General features: G+C 43.4%; 1 protein-coding gene across 3 annotated transcripts in view; it reads left to right on the top strand.

The window, feature by feature from the left end:
- The first annotated feature begins 2,471 nt into the window (after window positions 1–2,471).
- Window positions 2,472–16,339, top strand: part of ZNF862 (zinc finger protein 862) — a 35,857-nt gene continuing 21,989 nt past the window's right edge. For 2 of the 3 annotated variants that reach the window (XM_032401354.1, XM_032401353.1), the window contains exons 1-3: window positions 2,472–2,730; window positions 12,985–13,096; window positions 14,857–14,961. In XM_032401354.1, coding sequence (XP_032257245.1) covers window positions 2,707–2,730; window positions 12,985–13,096; window positions 14,857–14,961 — 241 coding nt within the window. In that variant the 5' untranslated portion in view covers window positions 2,472–2,706. Of the gene's footprint in view, window positions 2,731–5,043; window positions 5,238–12,984; window positions 13,097–14,856; window positions 14,962–16,339 lie in introns of all 3 variants that reach the window. The other variant, XM_032401355.1, reaches the window with a different exon arrangement.

The following is a 16,339-nucleotide window of genomic DNA, read 5'->3' as shown; positions in this document are numbered from 1 at the left end:
GGGTGATAATCAAAATATTTAACAATCAGTGTGGCAATATGTATTGATAAAAATTTTTTTTAAAGATTTTATTTATTTATTTGAGAGAGAGAGAATGAGAGAGAGCACATGAGAGGGGGGAGGGTCAGAGGGAGAAGCAGACTCCCTGCTGAGCAGGGAGCCCGACGCGGGACTCGATCCAGGGACTCCAGGATCATGACCTGAGCCGAAGGCAGTCGCCTAACCAACTGAGCCACCCAGGCGCCCTGTATTAATAAAAATTTTAAACATAAACTATGTTTGCTTGATTTTTTTATTTAAAACTTTGAATTGTGACTTAAAACGCACACATGTAAAAGTACATCAAACATTTTTATAGTTAATTTTACCAACACCTTTATAATAATCACTTCCTTATTTTCTGTCATTTTCCCTCTATGTATAAATAAAGGGAAGGCCACAAGGGAGCTTTCTGGAGTGCTGGAAATTTTCTGTATCTGATCTGAGTGGTGGTACCTGGTACGCACGCAAAAACACATCAAGTTATACCCTTAAGATTTCTGCACTTTACTATTATTTGTACTATGATTATTATACATATTATATCCATATATATTACAAACTAAACAATATATTATTATAATTACTTCATATAGTTTTTTATGTCTGTAACCAGGGCACAGAGGTTCAAGAGCATCTGGCTCCGGGGGTCCCAAACAGACCAGGTTCAGCCACTCACTGCAGACAAAATCCAAAGACAGACAGATGAGCGGTGGTGAAAAGAGAAAGGAATTTATTTCAGTGAGGCCAGCACCAGGAAGACAGCAGACTAATGTCTCAAAGACTATCTCCAAAGTGCTGAAAATACTTCTAAGTTTATAGAAGGCAAATGTGGGACAAAAGTTGATGGGCACATGCAGGTGGGCAGGAAAGGTCAGGTTGATCGGTGTCTTGAGGTCAGTCATGTGGGGTCTTGCTGGCTCAGGACAGTGGTTACTGCTCAAGGGGACAGTCTTGGTTCCCATCACAGAATGCTTTGCCTGAGTTAAGACATGAGCTGGAAAGAACTGAATCAGTTAGGAAGTACAGACTGAGGTCAAAATGGAGGCAGGTGAAGTCTTCTTTCATGTCTTTTAAAGAAGATTAGAGAAGAAAGAGCAAGTATATTTTTATAGAGTTTGGTCTTCTTTCTTTCCTCCTTAAATTCACCCTCTACTCTGCAGTAGGACTGATCCAACTAAAGTGCAAATTTGCCCACAACATTCACTGGCTTAAAACTCATTTCAAACGCCCTAAGGGAGCATACACTGCCTTCCACATCCAGCCCCCAAGTATCTCTCCAGTGCCATTTCCCATAATTTCCTGTCTCACACCATCCCTGCTCACACCATTTGCTCAGCTGTCTGGCTTTGCTTATGCTATTTCTTATGGCCAACTGCCCTCTTTGCAACACCTTTCTCCCCATCCTGTTTTAGTTAACTCAGGCTACCATAACAAAATACCATAGACCGGGTGGTTTAAACAACAGACATTTATTTTCTCACTGTTCTGGAGAATGGGAGTTCAAGACCAAGATGCCAGCATGGCTGGGTTCTGGTGGGGACTCTCTTCCTGGCTTACAGACAGCTGCCTTCCCGCTGTTTCCTCATATGGCAGAGAGAGACAGCAAGCTCTCCTGTGTCTCTTCTTGTAAAGACACTAATCCCATCATGAGAACCCCATCCTCATGATCTCGTCTAAACCTAACTACCTCCCAAAGGCCCCACATCTAAATAACGTCACATAGGGGTTACATACAAATTTGGGGGTACACAATTCCATCCATAGCACTTCACCTCGCTACCGCCTACCCCTTAATTCAGTTCAGTTGCCACTTCCTCAGGAAATCCTTGACTAACCACCCCGTAGATTCCCACCACCATACTCTAGACAGTGACAAAGTGTGCGTTAGTGGGGTCTTGTGCTTACCTCTTTCCTTGCACTTGTGTCTTTATTTTATAGTTATGTGTTTCTGGTCAGTTTCCCCAATAGACTATAAGCTCCTCGAAGGCAAAGTTTTGTTTCATTCAGCTGTGCATTCCCAAACCTCGCACAGTGCCTGGCACGGGGCAGGCAACCAATGATGCTTTTTGAATGAATGTTAAAAAAAAAAAAAAAAAATTTCCCTCCTAGATTAAATAAAATCTGAAACCTTCAAGGCTGACGCTGGCCCTAAAAGTGAGAGGGAACAGACGCAAGAACAGGCATTCTCACAGCCCCAAGAGAACGGTTTGCCCTCAATGCAGGGTCTGGGAGAGCGTGGTGCGGGAGCTACCTAATAACCACCGTCCTCCAGCGAGGCGGGAAGGGCGGAGAGCGAGCTGCTCGGCGTCCAATCAGGGCCCAGCATTTCGGGAACCAATAGCGGTTTGAGAGCCGCTTAACTAGGCGGGACTACGCTTCCCGTGATGCCCCGCCGTGTAGGGCCAAGCGGCTGCCGTAAAGCGGTTCGCTCGGTACGGCGCTAGTCCCCGCCGCTCGCCTCTCCCGGCACAGGGAGCGCTCCCGCTCTCCCGACGAGGGAGAGCAAGTTCCCGGCCGTGCTCCCTCCCCGTCCGGGCGCCCTGCCCTCCGGGGGCCCGGGTCCCCAAGGTGGTCGCGGCGGCGGCATCCTCAGGCCAGGCCGCGGGGGGAGGGGGCGGACTGGAGGCAGTGGCGGGGTCAGCACCGGCCACCGCAAGCGGGGCCATGGAGCCCAGGGAGTCGGGGAAGGTAGGCCTGGAAGGGCCCTGGGGCCGCCCTCTCCCCTCCGGTAGATCCCTGACCTGGGCTCCGGCGAGGCGGGCGGTACGGGCGGAGTCCCCGCTGATGAGCCAGCCTTGCAGGGAAGGACTCGCCCGCTCGCCCGCCACCTCTTCCCTCCGCACTCGGGCGGCCTTCTCCCCGCGGGTGTCGCAGGGAGGAGCGAACGCACCGGCCCCGAGCCCCGCGCGGCCTCGTTGCCCCCCTCCCTCTCCCGCTGGCCGAGCCGCCCTCTGCCCAGTGGCCCGCTCGGTTGATGCTGGGGTGGGTGACCCGCTCAGTGTAATGATGTGAAGGTGCTTCCTGTGTTCCCACACCTCCGTCGGGAGTTTCGAAGAGGCCCAGCGTATTTTAAGGCTGGTTAAGACCGAAGTGGAAGCCAAGGGGTAGGGGTTACGGAGAGGCAGGGTAAGGGTTTGGCCTTGACTACATAGACCCCCTTCCCGAGAAAGGGCTGAGAAGAAAAAGAAGGCATCTGGCGTTTTTCCTGCCCACTCAAAGTTGCTAGCTTATCTACTTCGTGTAGCAGTAGAATCGCCTGGAAGCATATTCCATAAACTTCCTCGAGGCTTGGGGCAGGAGGCTGTGAGCTGGGGCAGGCTTGCCAGAGCTCAGAGGCAGTGTGAAAAGACCAGCTTGGTTGTAGGCATTTGATTTGGAGACAGTGGCAACCTTTTGGGACCAAGATCTTTCTGGATGTTCTTTGCTGCCTGCTTCCAGTTCTTGAGGATTGCTTCTTTGGCGCAAAGGGAATTCCTTCCACGTATTTTCCAGTGTGTATTGAGTCTCCTTAAAAAAAAAAAAAAGTTAATAAACATGTGATCAGTGGTTTACTGTGAGGGAGATGGTGGAATACAGGATAAACATGAAGTGACCACATTCCCTGAGGAGTTCTTCCCACAGATCTGACTTCAATAACTAGGACAAGCCTGGAAGGGTTGTCCCATAGACAGAAGAGAGAAAGGATAATGAGGTTATTATTCACGCTGTAGCTTCTCCTAAAAAGGCTGGGAAGGACTGAGTTAACAAAAGAAGTTACCCCTTACTTAAGCCTCTCTTCCACACTCCCTCCCCTTCACAAGCTACAGGGATGCATTTAACAGTTGAAACAACCAAAGTAAACAGTCTAAGACAAATAAAGCTCAACGGAACCTAACTAAAAGATTGAAGGTGAACTGTGTGCCAGCCTCATGTTAAGCACTACAGGGGATATGAAAGAAGTAAAGGAAATGGCCCTTACTCTCCAGTAATATCCCCGGCTTCGTTTTGACTGAACCAAGTTTGGGGAGCAGAATGTAATGGGGAGGAAGGATCATAAGCAATTGGCATTGAAAGTTGGAATTAGTAGTTTGAGGTTGATTTCAAGCTATTCCGTTTAGTTGTAGGCTTTCTTAGCTTTTGTTACCACATTTTATTTTATTTTTTGTTTTTGGGAGAGAGAGAGAGAGAGAGAGATTATGTGGGAGAGGGGCAAAGGCAGAGGGAGAAAGAATCTTAAGCAGGCTCCATGTGCATAGCCCCATGCAGGGCTTGATGACCCTGAGATCATGACCTAAGCTGAAATCAAGAGTCAGTTGTTTAATTGACTGAGCCATCCAGGTACCCCTAGGCTTTCTTGGCTTTTAATGGGAGAAGAGAGAAATGTAAACATTTTGGGAGGTAGGGGAGAGATTTGATGTCCTCTTTAGGCCCAACCACTAACTGAAAACCCTGGGGACTGGAACTTTCACTCTAGATTCTAATCCTGATTGCAGGGTGTCTCAAAAAGATGCTCACCCTTCCACAGTGTGTCAGTTTCCTAACCTGGGAAATTAGAAGGTTATCCAAAGATGAAATAAAGTGATTGCAAAACAAACTGGCAGTGTTAGATATCTTGCAAATGAGTGGCAGCGACTAGGCTGGGTGGAATGTCTGTGCTATATTAAAGTTCCCTTGTGAGTATATATTATATATATATATATATATATATATATATATACACATATATACATGTTTGGCTCGAGACTGGGGGTCCACTTGAGGTAGTGGCTTGGTCTATTATTAGTATCTTCCTTTGGTGCAATTTTGTGATATTTATTAACTAAAAGCAGTCTTGGCCTATTGGATTGGGTGTGGGGTATCTTGCTTGCCATTGGCAGAATAATGGATAGAAGTCAAAGACTTGACGCCATCACTCTATCCCATTATCCTGTTTTATTTTCTTCCCAGCCCTCATTACTATATAAAATTCTCATATTTATTTATTTACATGTGTGCTGACTTTACTCTCTGCTGTATCCCCAGCTAGGACAATGGAGCCGCATCTGGCATTTCATAAGTTCTCAGTATTTTTGGAATGAATGACTCATAAAATAGCATCATTCCAGGAGCCCTTCTGCTACAGGGTGTGAATGCTCTGAAGAACACTGCAGTCTGACACCCTGTGCCCTCTGGGAGACATTTGATTTTTGGTGCTGCCAAATAGGAGTATTTATTGTGTATGTATTTACTGCCTCCGCATTTCTGGTTCCTACCCCCTCTGTCTTTTCCATGGAAGTGGTCATTCTGATCTCATTTTTCTCTGGGCCCAGTTCTGTTATTGCACTTATATCATTGATGCCTGTCACCTCCTGATAGATTTTAATCTCCTTAACAATAGTGGTTTTGTTTTCCATGTCTTAGGATCACCATGCACCAAGCACGTGAGAAACAATAATAAATGTATGTTGAATGAAGTAATTAAGTGCCTATGAAAAACTTTCTGCATAATGTGGTGGGGGGGACAGGGTAGGTGATGGTGAAGAGGTTATAAAATAAGCCAATCAGCCTAGGCCTCCCGAGTAACTCCAGCTCCATGAGGGATGCAAAGGCTTCCTTGCTCAGGGGAAGGAGAAATGCATAGATCAGGTGGTTAGGGAATCCCTTGTGAAAGAGATGGAAGGTGAATAGGACCGGGATGTGTGGGTAGACTAAGTAGGTAGGAGGAAATAGGCAGAGTCAGGGAATCTAAAGGTTGGGTGTGTAGAGGGAAGAAAGGTGCAAGATATGTTAAGTGATTGCAATTACACTAATCTATCTGCAACAGAGATTCCAGGTGGGGCATTACGTAGAGCTAAAGTTAGGAAGGTGGGTTATGTTCAGATAGAGGGAACTTGGTGCTGGCCTATGTCAGCGTTCTGCCCTATAGACAGTGGGAACCAGTAAAATAGAACATCCAGAGATATTCTTTGTTTTATATTATAGATAAGAAATTGCTCTTATTCAAGATTTGTGTTTTCTTCACATTGGAATCAGAAGACTCTTGCCACATATTGGTTAAAAGAGAAATACCAGAGTTAGGGCAGTCACTCTTGTTGGGAAGACACTTCTTTATTATCTAAGCATTCAGTCCTGCCCATACTCTTCATCCTTGTGGATGCTAAAGCTAAAGTGATGGATCTCTTGGCTTTCATTATAAGCCCACCTATTCCCTCAGGAAGAAGGGGGGTGGGTGGGTATGAATAGGGAGTCCTGCTTGTCCTTGGTCACAAGTTTAACCTGTCCCAGTCGGAACAGCTTGCTTGCTAGTCCTGGTGTACAGTAATCATCCTGGGATCTGCCTTAAGTTTAATCTCAAATGTTCTCTTCCCCCTTCCCCATGTTGGCTCTCCTTAGCCCATTTATTTTTTTTAGATTTTTGAAAATTTATTTATTTGACAGAGAGAGAGACAGCGAGAGTGGGAACACAAGCAGGAAGAGTGGGAAAGGGAGAAGCAGGCTTCCCGCTGAGCAGAGAGCCCGAGGCGGGGCTCGATCCCAGGACCCTGAGCTGAAGGCAGATGCTTAACGACTGAGCCACCCAGGCGGCCCTCCTTAGCCCATTTCTTTTGTGTACCCCTTTCCTGTCTGACAGCCTTGTTTAGTGGAGCCCATTTTCCGGCAGGATTTTGGAAATATAATCACATTTTGCTTTGGAAGACACTCTAAGAGCAAATAGTTATTTAAAACATACACATTTGGCAGGGACAATTCTATTTTTTTAAATTTTATTATTGAAATATAGTTGCCATACAATGTTATATTTGTTTCAGATGTACAAACATAGTGATTGGAAAATTCTATACATTACTCAGTGCTCACTGCAAGTGAGGTTACCATCTGCCACCACACAACATCATTAAATATTATTGACTATATTCCCCATTCTGTATTGTTCATCCCCATGTCTAATTTATTTTATTACTGGAAGTTTGTACCTCTTAATCCCTTTCACTTATTTCTCCCACCACCATCCCTCCATCCCTCTGGCAACCATCAGTTTGTTCTCTGTGTTTATGAGTCTGTTTCAGTTTTTTTGTTAATTTGTTTTGTTTCTTAGATTCCACATATAAATTAAGTCATTCTATTCGTCTTTTTTGTCTGACTGATTTCACTTAGCATAATACCCTCTAGGTCCATCCATGTTGTCACAATGGCAAGATCTCATTCTTTTTTATGGCTGAGCAATATGTGTATAAAACATCTTCATCCATTCATCTATCAATGGACACAGGTTGCTTCCATATCTTGGCTATTGTAAATAATGCTTTAATAAGCATGGGGGTGCATATATCTTTTTGAATTAGTACTTTTGCTTTCTTTGGGTTAATACCCAATAGTGGAATTATGGATCATATAGTATTTCTATTTTTAATTTTTTGAGGACCCCACCCATACTGTTTTCCACAGTGGCTGCACCAATTTACATTCCTACCAACAGTGCATGAGTGTTCTCTTTTCTTTATATCCTCACCGGTACTTGTTATTTCTTGTCTTTTTTTTTTTTTTTTAAGATTTAAAAATTTTTAAGTAGTCTCTACACCCATTGTGGGGCTCGAACTCACAACCCCGGGATCAAGAGTCACATGCCCTACTGACTGAGCCAGCCAGGTGCCCATGTTATTTCTTGTCTTTTTGGTACTAGCCATTCTGACTGGTGTGAGGTGATATTTCATTGTGGTTTGATTTGTATTTCCCTGATGATGAGTGATGTTGAACATATTTTCATGTGCCTGTTGGCCATCTATATGTCTTCTTTGGAAAAATGTCTATCCAAATCCTCTGTGCATTTTTTGATCAGATTTTTTTTTGGTGTTTACTTGTGTAAGTTCTTTATGTATTTTGGATATTAACCAGATATATCATTTACAAATATCTTCTCCCATTCAGTAGGTTGCCTTTTTGTTTTGTTGATGGTTTCCTTGCTGTGCAAAAGCTTTTTATTTTGGTATGGTCCCAATAGTTTATTTTTGCTTTTACTTCCCTTGCCTGAGGAGACATCTGTAAATATGTTGCTAAGGTTGATGTCCAAGAGATTACTGCCCATGTTTTGTCTTAGGAGTTTTATATGATTTCAGTGCTCGTGTTTAGGTCTTTTATCCATTTTGAAGTTTTTTGTGTATTGTGTAAGAAAGTGGTCCAGTTTCATTCTTTTGCATGTAGTTGTCCAGTTTACCCAGCACCGTTTATTGAAAAGTCTGTCTTTTCTCCATTATATATACTTGCCTCCTTTGTCATAAGTTAATTGACCATATATGAGAAGGTTTATTTCTGGGCTGTCTATCCTGTTCTCTTGATCTATGTGTCTATTTTTGTGCCAGTACCATACTGTTTAGATTACTATAGCTTTGTAATATATCTTTATCTTGAAATCTGGGATTGTGATACCTCCAACTTTCATCTTTTTTCTCAAGATTGCTTTGGTTATTCTAGGTCTTCAAGGTCTTTTGTGATTCCATACAAATTTTAGCATTATTTGTTCTAGTTCTATGAAGAGTGCTGATGGTTTCTTTCTTTTTTTTTTTAATTTTATTTTATTATGTTATGTTAGTCACCATATATTACATCATTAGTTTTTGATGTAGTGTTCCATGATTCATTGTTTGCATATAATGCCCAGTGCTCCATTCAATACGTGCCCTCCTTAATACCCATCACCAGGCTAACCCATCCCCCAACCCCCTCCCCTCTAGAACCCTCAGTTTGTTTCTCAGAGTCCATAGTCTCTCATAGTTCGTCTCCCCCTCTGATTTCTCCCCCTTCATTTTCCCCTTCCTACTATCTTCTTTTTCTTTTTTTTTAAACATAAAATGTATTATTTGTTTCAGAGGTACAGGTCTGTGATTCATTAGTCTTACACAATTCACAGCACTCACCATAGCACATACCGTCCCCAATGTCCGTCACCCAGCCACCCTGTCCCTCCCACCCCCACCACTCCAGCAACCCTCAGTTTGTTTCCTGAGATTAAGAATTCCTCATATCAGTGAGATCATATGATACTTGTCTTTCTCTGATTGACTTATTTTGCTTAGCATAATACCCTCTAGTTCCATCCACATTGTTGCAAATGGCAAGATTTCAGGTTTTTGATGGCTGCATAATATTCCATTGTATATATATTCCACATCTTCTTTATCCATTCATCTGTTGATGGACATCTTGGCTCTTTCCATAGTTTGGCTATTGTGGACATTGCTGCTATAAACATTTGGGTGCACATACCCCTTCAGATCACTACATTTGTATCTTTGGGGTAAATACCCAGTAGTGCAGTTGCTGGGTTATAGGGTAGCTCTATTTTCAACTTTCTGAGGAACCTCCATACTGTTTTCCAGAGTGGCTGCAGTGCTGGTGGTTTCTTGATATGGATTACATTGAATCTGTAGATTGCTTTGGGTAATACGGACATTTTAACAATATTGATTCTTTCAATCCATGAGCATGGTATATCTTTCCATTTGTGTGTGTGTGTGGTCTTCATTTCTTTCATCAATGCCTTATAGTTTTCTATTCCTAAGTCTTTTATTTATTTATTTTTTGGTTCAATTGTAAATGGAATTGTTTTTATAATTTCTCTTTCTGCTACTTTGTTATTAGTGTAGAGAAATGCAACAGATTTCTGTATATTAATTTTGTATCCTGCAACTTCACAGAATTCATTTATTAGTTCTAATACTTTTTGGTGGAATCTTTAGGGTTTTCTATGTGTAGTATCATGTCATCTGCAAATAGTGACAGCTTTACTTCTTCCTTACCAATTTGGATGCCTTTATTTCTTTTTCTTGTCTGATTGCTGCAGCTAGGGCTTCTGGTACTACATTGAACAACAGTGGTAAAAGTGGACATCCTTGTCTTGTTTCTGATCTTAGAGGAAAAGCTTTCAGTTTTTCATCACTGAATATGATGTTAACTGTGGGTTTTTCATATAAGGCCTTTATTATGTTGAGATATGTTCCCTCTAAACCTACTTTGTTGAGAGTTTTTATCACGAATGGATGTTTATTTTGTCAAACGCTTTTTATGCATCTATTCAGATGATATGACTTTTAGCCTTCCTTTTGTTAATGTGATGTATCACGTTGATTGATTTGTGAATATTTAACCATCCTTGCATCTCTGGAATAGATCCCATTTGATTGTGGTGGATGATGTTTTTTAATGCATTGTTGAATTTGGTTTGCTAGTATTTGTTGAGGATTTTTGCCTATGTTGATCAGGGATATTGGCCTGTAGTTCTCTTTGTTTGTGGTGTCTTTGTCTGGTTTTGGTTAATGCTGGCCTCATAGAATGAATTGGGAGGTTTTCCTTCCTTTTCTATTTTTTAGAATTTTGAGAAGAATAGGTATTAACTCTTCTTTAAATGTTTGGTAGAATTCACCTGTGAAGCCATCGGGTCCTGGACTTTTGTTTATTGGGAGTTTTTTGATTACTGAATAAATTTCATTCCTAGTACTCAGTCTGTTCAAATTTTATATTTCTTCCTGATTCAGTTTTGGAAGATTGTATGTTTCTAGGAATTTATCCATTTCTTCTAGGTTGTTCAATTGTTGACATATAATTTTTCATTGTATTCTCTTATAATCCTTTCTATTTCTGTGGTATCCATTGTTATTTCTCCTCTCTCATTTCTGATTTTATTTGTTTGAGTCTTCTCTGTTTTTTTCTTGATGAGTTTGGCTGAAGGTTTATCCATTTTGTTTATCTTTTCAAAGAACCAGCTCTTGGTTTCATTGATCTTTTCTATTTTTTTTGTCTCTATTTCATTTATTTTCACTCCGGTCTTAATAATTTCATTTCTTTGGGCTTTGTTTCTATTTCTTTTTCTAGTCCCTTTAGGCATAAGGTTAGATTGTTTGAGATTTTTCTTGTTTCTTGAGGTAGGCCTGTATCACTATAAACTTCCCTCTTACCTTGCTTTTGCTATGTCCCAAAGATTTTGGATCATTGTGTTTCCAAACCATTTTTATTTTTAAAACTGTTCATTCATACATACTTATAGACAAAAGACTGGAAGGTTACATACCAAATGTCAATAGTACTTCTTGTTTTAGTAAGGGGGTTGTGGGTGATCCTAACACTTTTTTTCTGCTCACTGTCTAAATTTCCTGCAGTGAACATGTATTGACTCATAAGAAAAGTACTCGAATTATTTTTTTAAGTATACAACTCAACAGTGACTGGTAAGAATTATCTGTATTGTTTTTCTCAAGAAGTTTCTACTGTTGAAGTTAAAACAGATATTTCATGTGCTTGAAATCTGACCATAAAGTTACAAAGCGATTTTAGACAAATATCCTAGAACTTGTCATAGATGGAAAAGAATGTGTCCCTTTCACAGTTGTCACTCTGGAAGGACTTCTACTTACCCCAAGATACTGTTTCCCAAGATGTTGTTTTGCTTTGGCGGTGGGGAATTTATTTTTTGTTAATAATTTTATTTAGGGGCGCCTGGGTGGCTCAGTTGGTTAAGCGACTGCCTTCGGCTCAGGTCATGATCCTGGAGTCCCGGGATCGAGTCCCATATCGGGCTCCCTGCTCGGCGGGGAGTCTGCTTCTCCCTCTGACCCTCCCCCCCTCTCATGTGCTCGCTCGCTCTCATTCTCTCTCTCTCAATTAAATAAATAAAATCTTTAAAAAAAAAATAATTTTATTTATTAAACTAGGTGATAAATGTTCATGGTATGAAATTAAAAGGATAAACAGAGCAATGGTTTCTATTTCCTTTTCTGGTTATTTCTTTTATAAGGGTTTGTTGCTTGGCCACAGTAGCTTACCTCTCTGAGGCTACGATGATAGTTTTATTTTTGTAAAGTTTTCTTCTCCATGCCTCATGTTCATTTCCTCAGTTCCTGCCTGCTTCTTGTCCCTGCAACTGTCTGTTTTGGTCTCTTCAGCCCTGTGAGAGACTTTCCTCAGATGTCTGGTCATCAAGCTGTTAGCTAACACTTAATAGTCAGAAACCCAAATTCTAACTGGAAGCTCTGAGCCCATAGAAGGGGGGCTTGTCAGCGCAGAGCCGTGCAGGGGAATCTGGACAGTCTTTTGTTGGAGAACAGCGTCCCACCCAACCCCTTCTTGTGGTCTTAGCCTTACTGCCTTCACTCCCAGGCTGGAGGTTCTTGGTGCTGCAGATCCTGAGCCTTTTTTGGATTTTCTGGCATAAATTGGGTTGTTTCTCAATTTGTCTGCTGCTGGGTGAGGATTTGATTTTCTTGGATCTGCTCAGTTATTTTCATGTGCTTTTCAGTTCCCAAAATCATATTACTTTTGTCCTCTCGTTTTGTTTCCCACCCTGGTGGGGATTTTGCTTTGGAGTGTTTTGGTGGGGAAAGTATCTTCTAAATTCACAGGAAGGATACAAAATTCAGTGTACTTGTTCAATCTGCCATCTTATTCCAGTACTCCCCAAAATATTTTCTGAACCCCATACCCTTTTTTGGCAGAACAGAGCCACTTTACAAGCCCCATGGGATATAGTTCTCCACTCCAAAGCTTTGTCTATCTTGATCACTGATTTCATTGACACACATAGTTCTGAATGACTTTCAACTGTTTCTAGGAATCAGATACATCCTCCTTACCAGGTTCAAGATTTTGTACAAGAATGTGCTGTAAGTTGTTGCTGAGGCCCTGGCTGAGAAGTGCTGCGTACTGGGGAGGGAAAGAGCATGTTAGGGAAGGGATAATGGAATCCCTGAGTCAGCTTTCTTGATGACTCCCATTTTGGTGTGTGACCCTTCCTAGAAGAGAGTCATTCCCACTGTGATTTGGACCCAGGAGGTGAGAGAGGTGGGGTGTGGGTCTTATATGGAGATGGACAATGCCCCTCCCCCAATCTGATAGGGTTCCCAGAGTACAGGTGCCCTCAAGTGGTCATGAACACAGGTGTGGAAGGCTAATCTAAGGAGGAAGTTGATGCTTAGCTTGTGTCATTTTTCCCTCCAGGCTCCTGTGACGTTTGATGACATCACCGTATACTTGCTTCAGGAAGAATGGATGCTGCTGAGTCAGCAACAGAGGGAGATCTGTGGTTCTGACAAGCTGGTGGCACCACTAGGTATGGGTTTCTTTTCACTTTCCTGCCACCTGAATCTAGATCAGCATTCCAGATTGTATTCAACTATGACATACTTGAGAATTTTCTGGACTCCTACCATTTTTTTCAGACCTGTTTACATTATTCATCTGCTCAGTCCCATATGTAACTTAACTGCACGTGGATTCACATCCCACCCTTTCTCTTCTCCCCTTCAATTGGCCAAGAGAAGTGGGGAAGTCGGGCATGTCAAGGTTGGACCTTGATGCCTCACCATATCACAGGGTGCCAGGTGGGAAGCTCCACCTGTGGTCTGCGGAGCTGCAGGGTGGATTTTGTTTCAGGTGCCCATAGGGCCCTGGGAAGTAGTGAGTGGTGGTAGAAAGAGGATCATCTGGTATGTGGGAATCTGCTCTCAGTCCCAGCCTCCACCACGTGGCACTGGTGTGCCTTCGACCAAAACCCTTTCACTTTTTTTTTTTAAGACTTTATTTAGAGAGAGAGTGTGTGTGTGCAGAAGGGGAGGGAGAGAGAGAACCTCCGGCTGACTCCGTGCTGAGCGCAGAGCCCAACGCCAGGCTTGATCACACAACCCTGAGATCATGACCTGAGCCGAAACAGAGTCAGATGCTTAACGAACTGAGCCACCCAGGTGCCCCAAACCCTCTCACTTTTTAAGCCTTGGTTTCCTTCAGACGGCTGTCATAGAGGCTTAATGAGATAAAACAACTTCAAACTTGGTGCCCATGTAGGTATTTTTCATCTTTTCTGTTTTCTGAGGGTCTTTTCTCTGCTCCTGTGGGTAGACTTTGTGTACCATGGACAGAGGTGATGGTCGTTCAGCTGTGGGTACAACATACATACTATTTTCTCAGTTCACCTCGATGACCACCTGCTGTACCTTTCTCTTCTTGTCATGTTGGCCCCTGTCCAAGGCTAATGGGAGCAACAGTCTCAGCTCTCTGTGGGTGGAGGGATTGCAGCTGGGTTGGGTCTTCTCCCATGCCTGCCAAAACCAGTTTGAAAACTTCTGGTTCTTTTAAACCAGAAGTTGCAGAGTAGCAGCTCATGGGCCTTTTTTTTGGCTTTCATCACTTTTGCTTGGTTTCTTTACAATTAAAAAAAAATTTTTTTTTTAAGTTTATTTAAGTAATCTCTACACCTAACATGGGGCTTGAACTGACGACCCTGAGATCAAGAGCCACACGCTCTTCCGACTGAGCCAGCCAGGTGCCTCAGTTTCTTTACAATATTTAATAAGTTGTCAATATTTAACCTGTGGGAACTTTCACATGGAATTATGATTTCTGGTTTTTCTTGAAAAGCAGGACAGTCTGGCTATGCTGACCCTGAGTTCCACATGGTGGCCTCCCCCTGGGGGGGAGCAGCGGCTGCCCCCATACACAGGTCACCACAGCCTGCTCATCTGGCCTGGTTTCCTCAGTTATGTTATCGGTCTGACCCCTCTCAGCATTTGAGTTTATGAGCCTCTGTTCTGAACCAGTAGTTTTCATACCTTTTCAGCCTCAAAAGGGGCACAGAGCCTTGCTTGTGCCCCTCCTTGCATTCACTCAGACCCCCATTCTTTTGGGGACCTCATGGATATCTGAGTTTCTGTCTGAGTTTCCAAACCACTGTGCTAAAGCATCGAGATTCCTACCTGTGTCCTTGACCAATTATCTTACAGTGCGGAGAGGATGTCCCAGGTAGACCCTTCCTTAATGTTGTGATGTGACCTGGATCCAAGACTTCATAAGTGCTTCTCTCTGTTCTTGACTCAGGACCGACTATTGCCAACCCAGAGCTGTTCTACAAGTTTGAGCAAGGGCCAGAGCCATGGCTAGGCAATGTCCAGGGCCAGAGGAATGTCCTGAGCCACCACCCAGGTAAGTGTGGATCCGCACCGGAGGAGGGGTGCTAGCTGGAGAGAGGGAGCAGAAAGATGGGCACTAGGACTCCTGTCTCATCCTTGGCCTCTCCCTGTTCTCTGCCAACTCACTCACACAAATGCTCTCCTTCCCCAGCCACCACCTTATCTGAAATATGCACACCTCCCTCAATATCGTCCTCCAACCTCTCCATCTCCCTTTATTTTATTTCTTCCTGAGAGTATCTGTTGATTTATAATTCTATATGCTAAGTTCCATGGAGGCATGACTTTGTCTTGTTGACTCCTATAGTCCCAGTGCTGAGACCAAAGCCTGGCGTATGGCAGTTGCATGATAAATAATCACTGAATGAATGAACAGATGTTTGTTAAGTTCTAGGGATTTATCTTGGCTTTTCTCCTCTGAGAAGCCTGTCCTGTTGAGGGACTGGCTTGGCTAGAGTCAGGCCAGGTGACATCTTGTCATTGGATGAGATGGTTGAGTGGAGCAGCCCCCACTGTAGGAGAAAAGGGAGGACAGCTCTTACAGGAGCCGACTCACAGGCATCTGCTCTCCCCTGTGATCTGTCTCAGAGGGACCACAGGGAGCCCGAGACTTCAGAGATACTAATTTATTTTGTTTTCCAATGCTTGGCTCTTTTAAAAAAATATTTTATTTATTTATTTGACAGAGAGAGAGAGCGCACGTGCACAAGCAGGGGGAATGGCAGGCAGAAAGAGAGGGAGAAGCAGGCTCCCTGCTGAGCAGGGAGCCCGATGTGGGGCTCCATCCCAGGACCCTGGGATCACGACCTGAGCCGAAGGCAGACCGACTGAGCCACCCAGGCGCCCCCAATGCTTGGCTCTTAATTCTGACCCGGCTTTCTCTTTATTAGCCATTTTGTGCTCCTGAGTTGGCTACAGTTGGAGCAAATACCGTTGAGTCCTTGGCCACTGGGCATCTGCACTTACGTTGATGCACAAGAAATGGCTCTGGAGGAGTTTAGAGCTGTCTAAGCTGCGTTTCTAACTTAGGAGTGAATAAAGAAACTTCTAGTTTAGCTTGAGGAAGAAAAATATTAGTGAGTTCATGAGAGTTGTTGCCTCTTTGGAAGGGCTGTGGTGTGAGAGAGGACTTGTGTTTCTCTGGAGGGCTGAAGTAGAGACCCTGGGTGGAAGTTACTTAAAAGCGGAGCACAGCTAAAGGCAAACTCTGGGGACCAAAACCATCTACCCAGGAGGTGGTAGGTTGTACCCTTGCCCGAAAGATACGTGAGCAAAGTGCAAATGCCTGTCTGGCAGGGGTACTGGAGAAGGGGATTCCTGCTGAGGATGGAGTTGCAGGATTTGGCTTTAATTATCTTCCTTAACCGACATTTTATTAAGTTCAGCGTTCT

This window comes from Phoca vitulina, unplaced genomic scaffold (assembly GCF_004348235.1).
Source record: "Phoca vitulina isolate PV1807 unplaced genomic scaffold, GSC_HSeal_1.0 scaffold4, whole genome shotgun sequence".
Lineage (NCBI taxonomy): Eukaryota > Metazoa > Chordata > Mammalia > Carnivora > Phocidae > Phoca > Phoca vitulina.
Note: the sequence above shows the minus strand (reverse complement) of the source record. Positions and strands in the feature narration are given on the sequence as shown.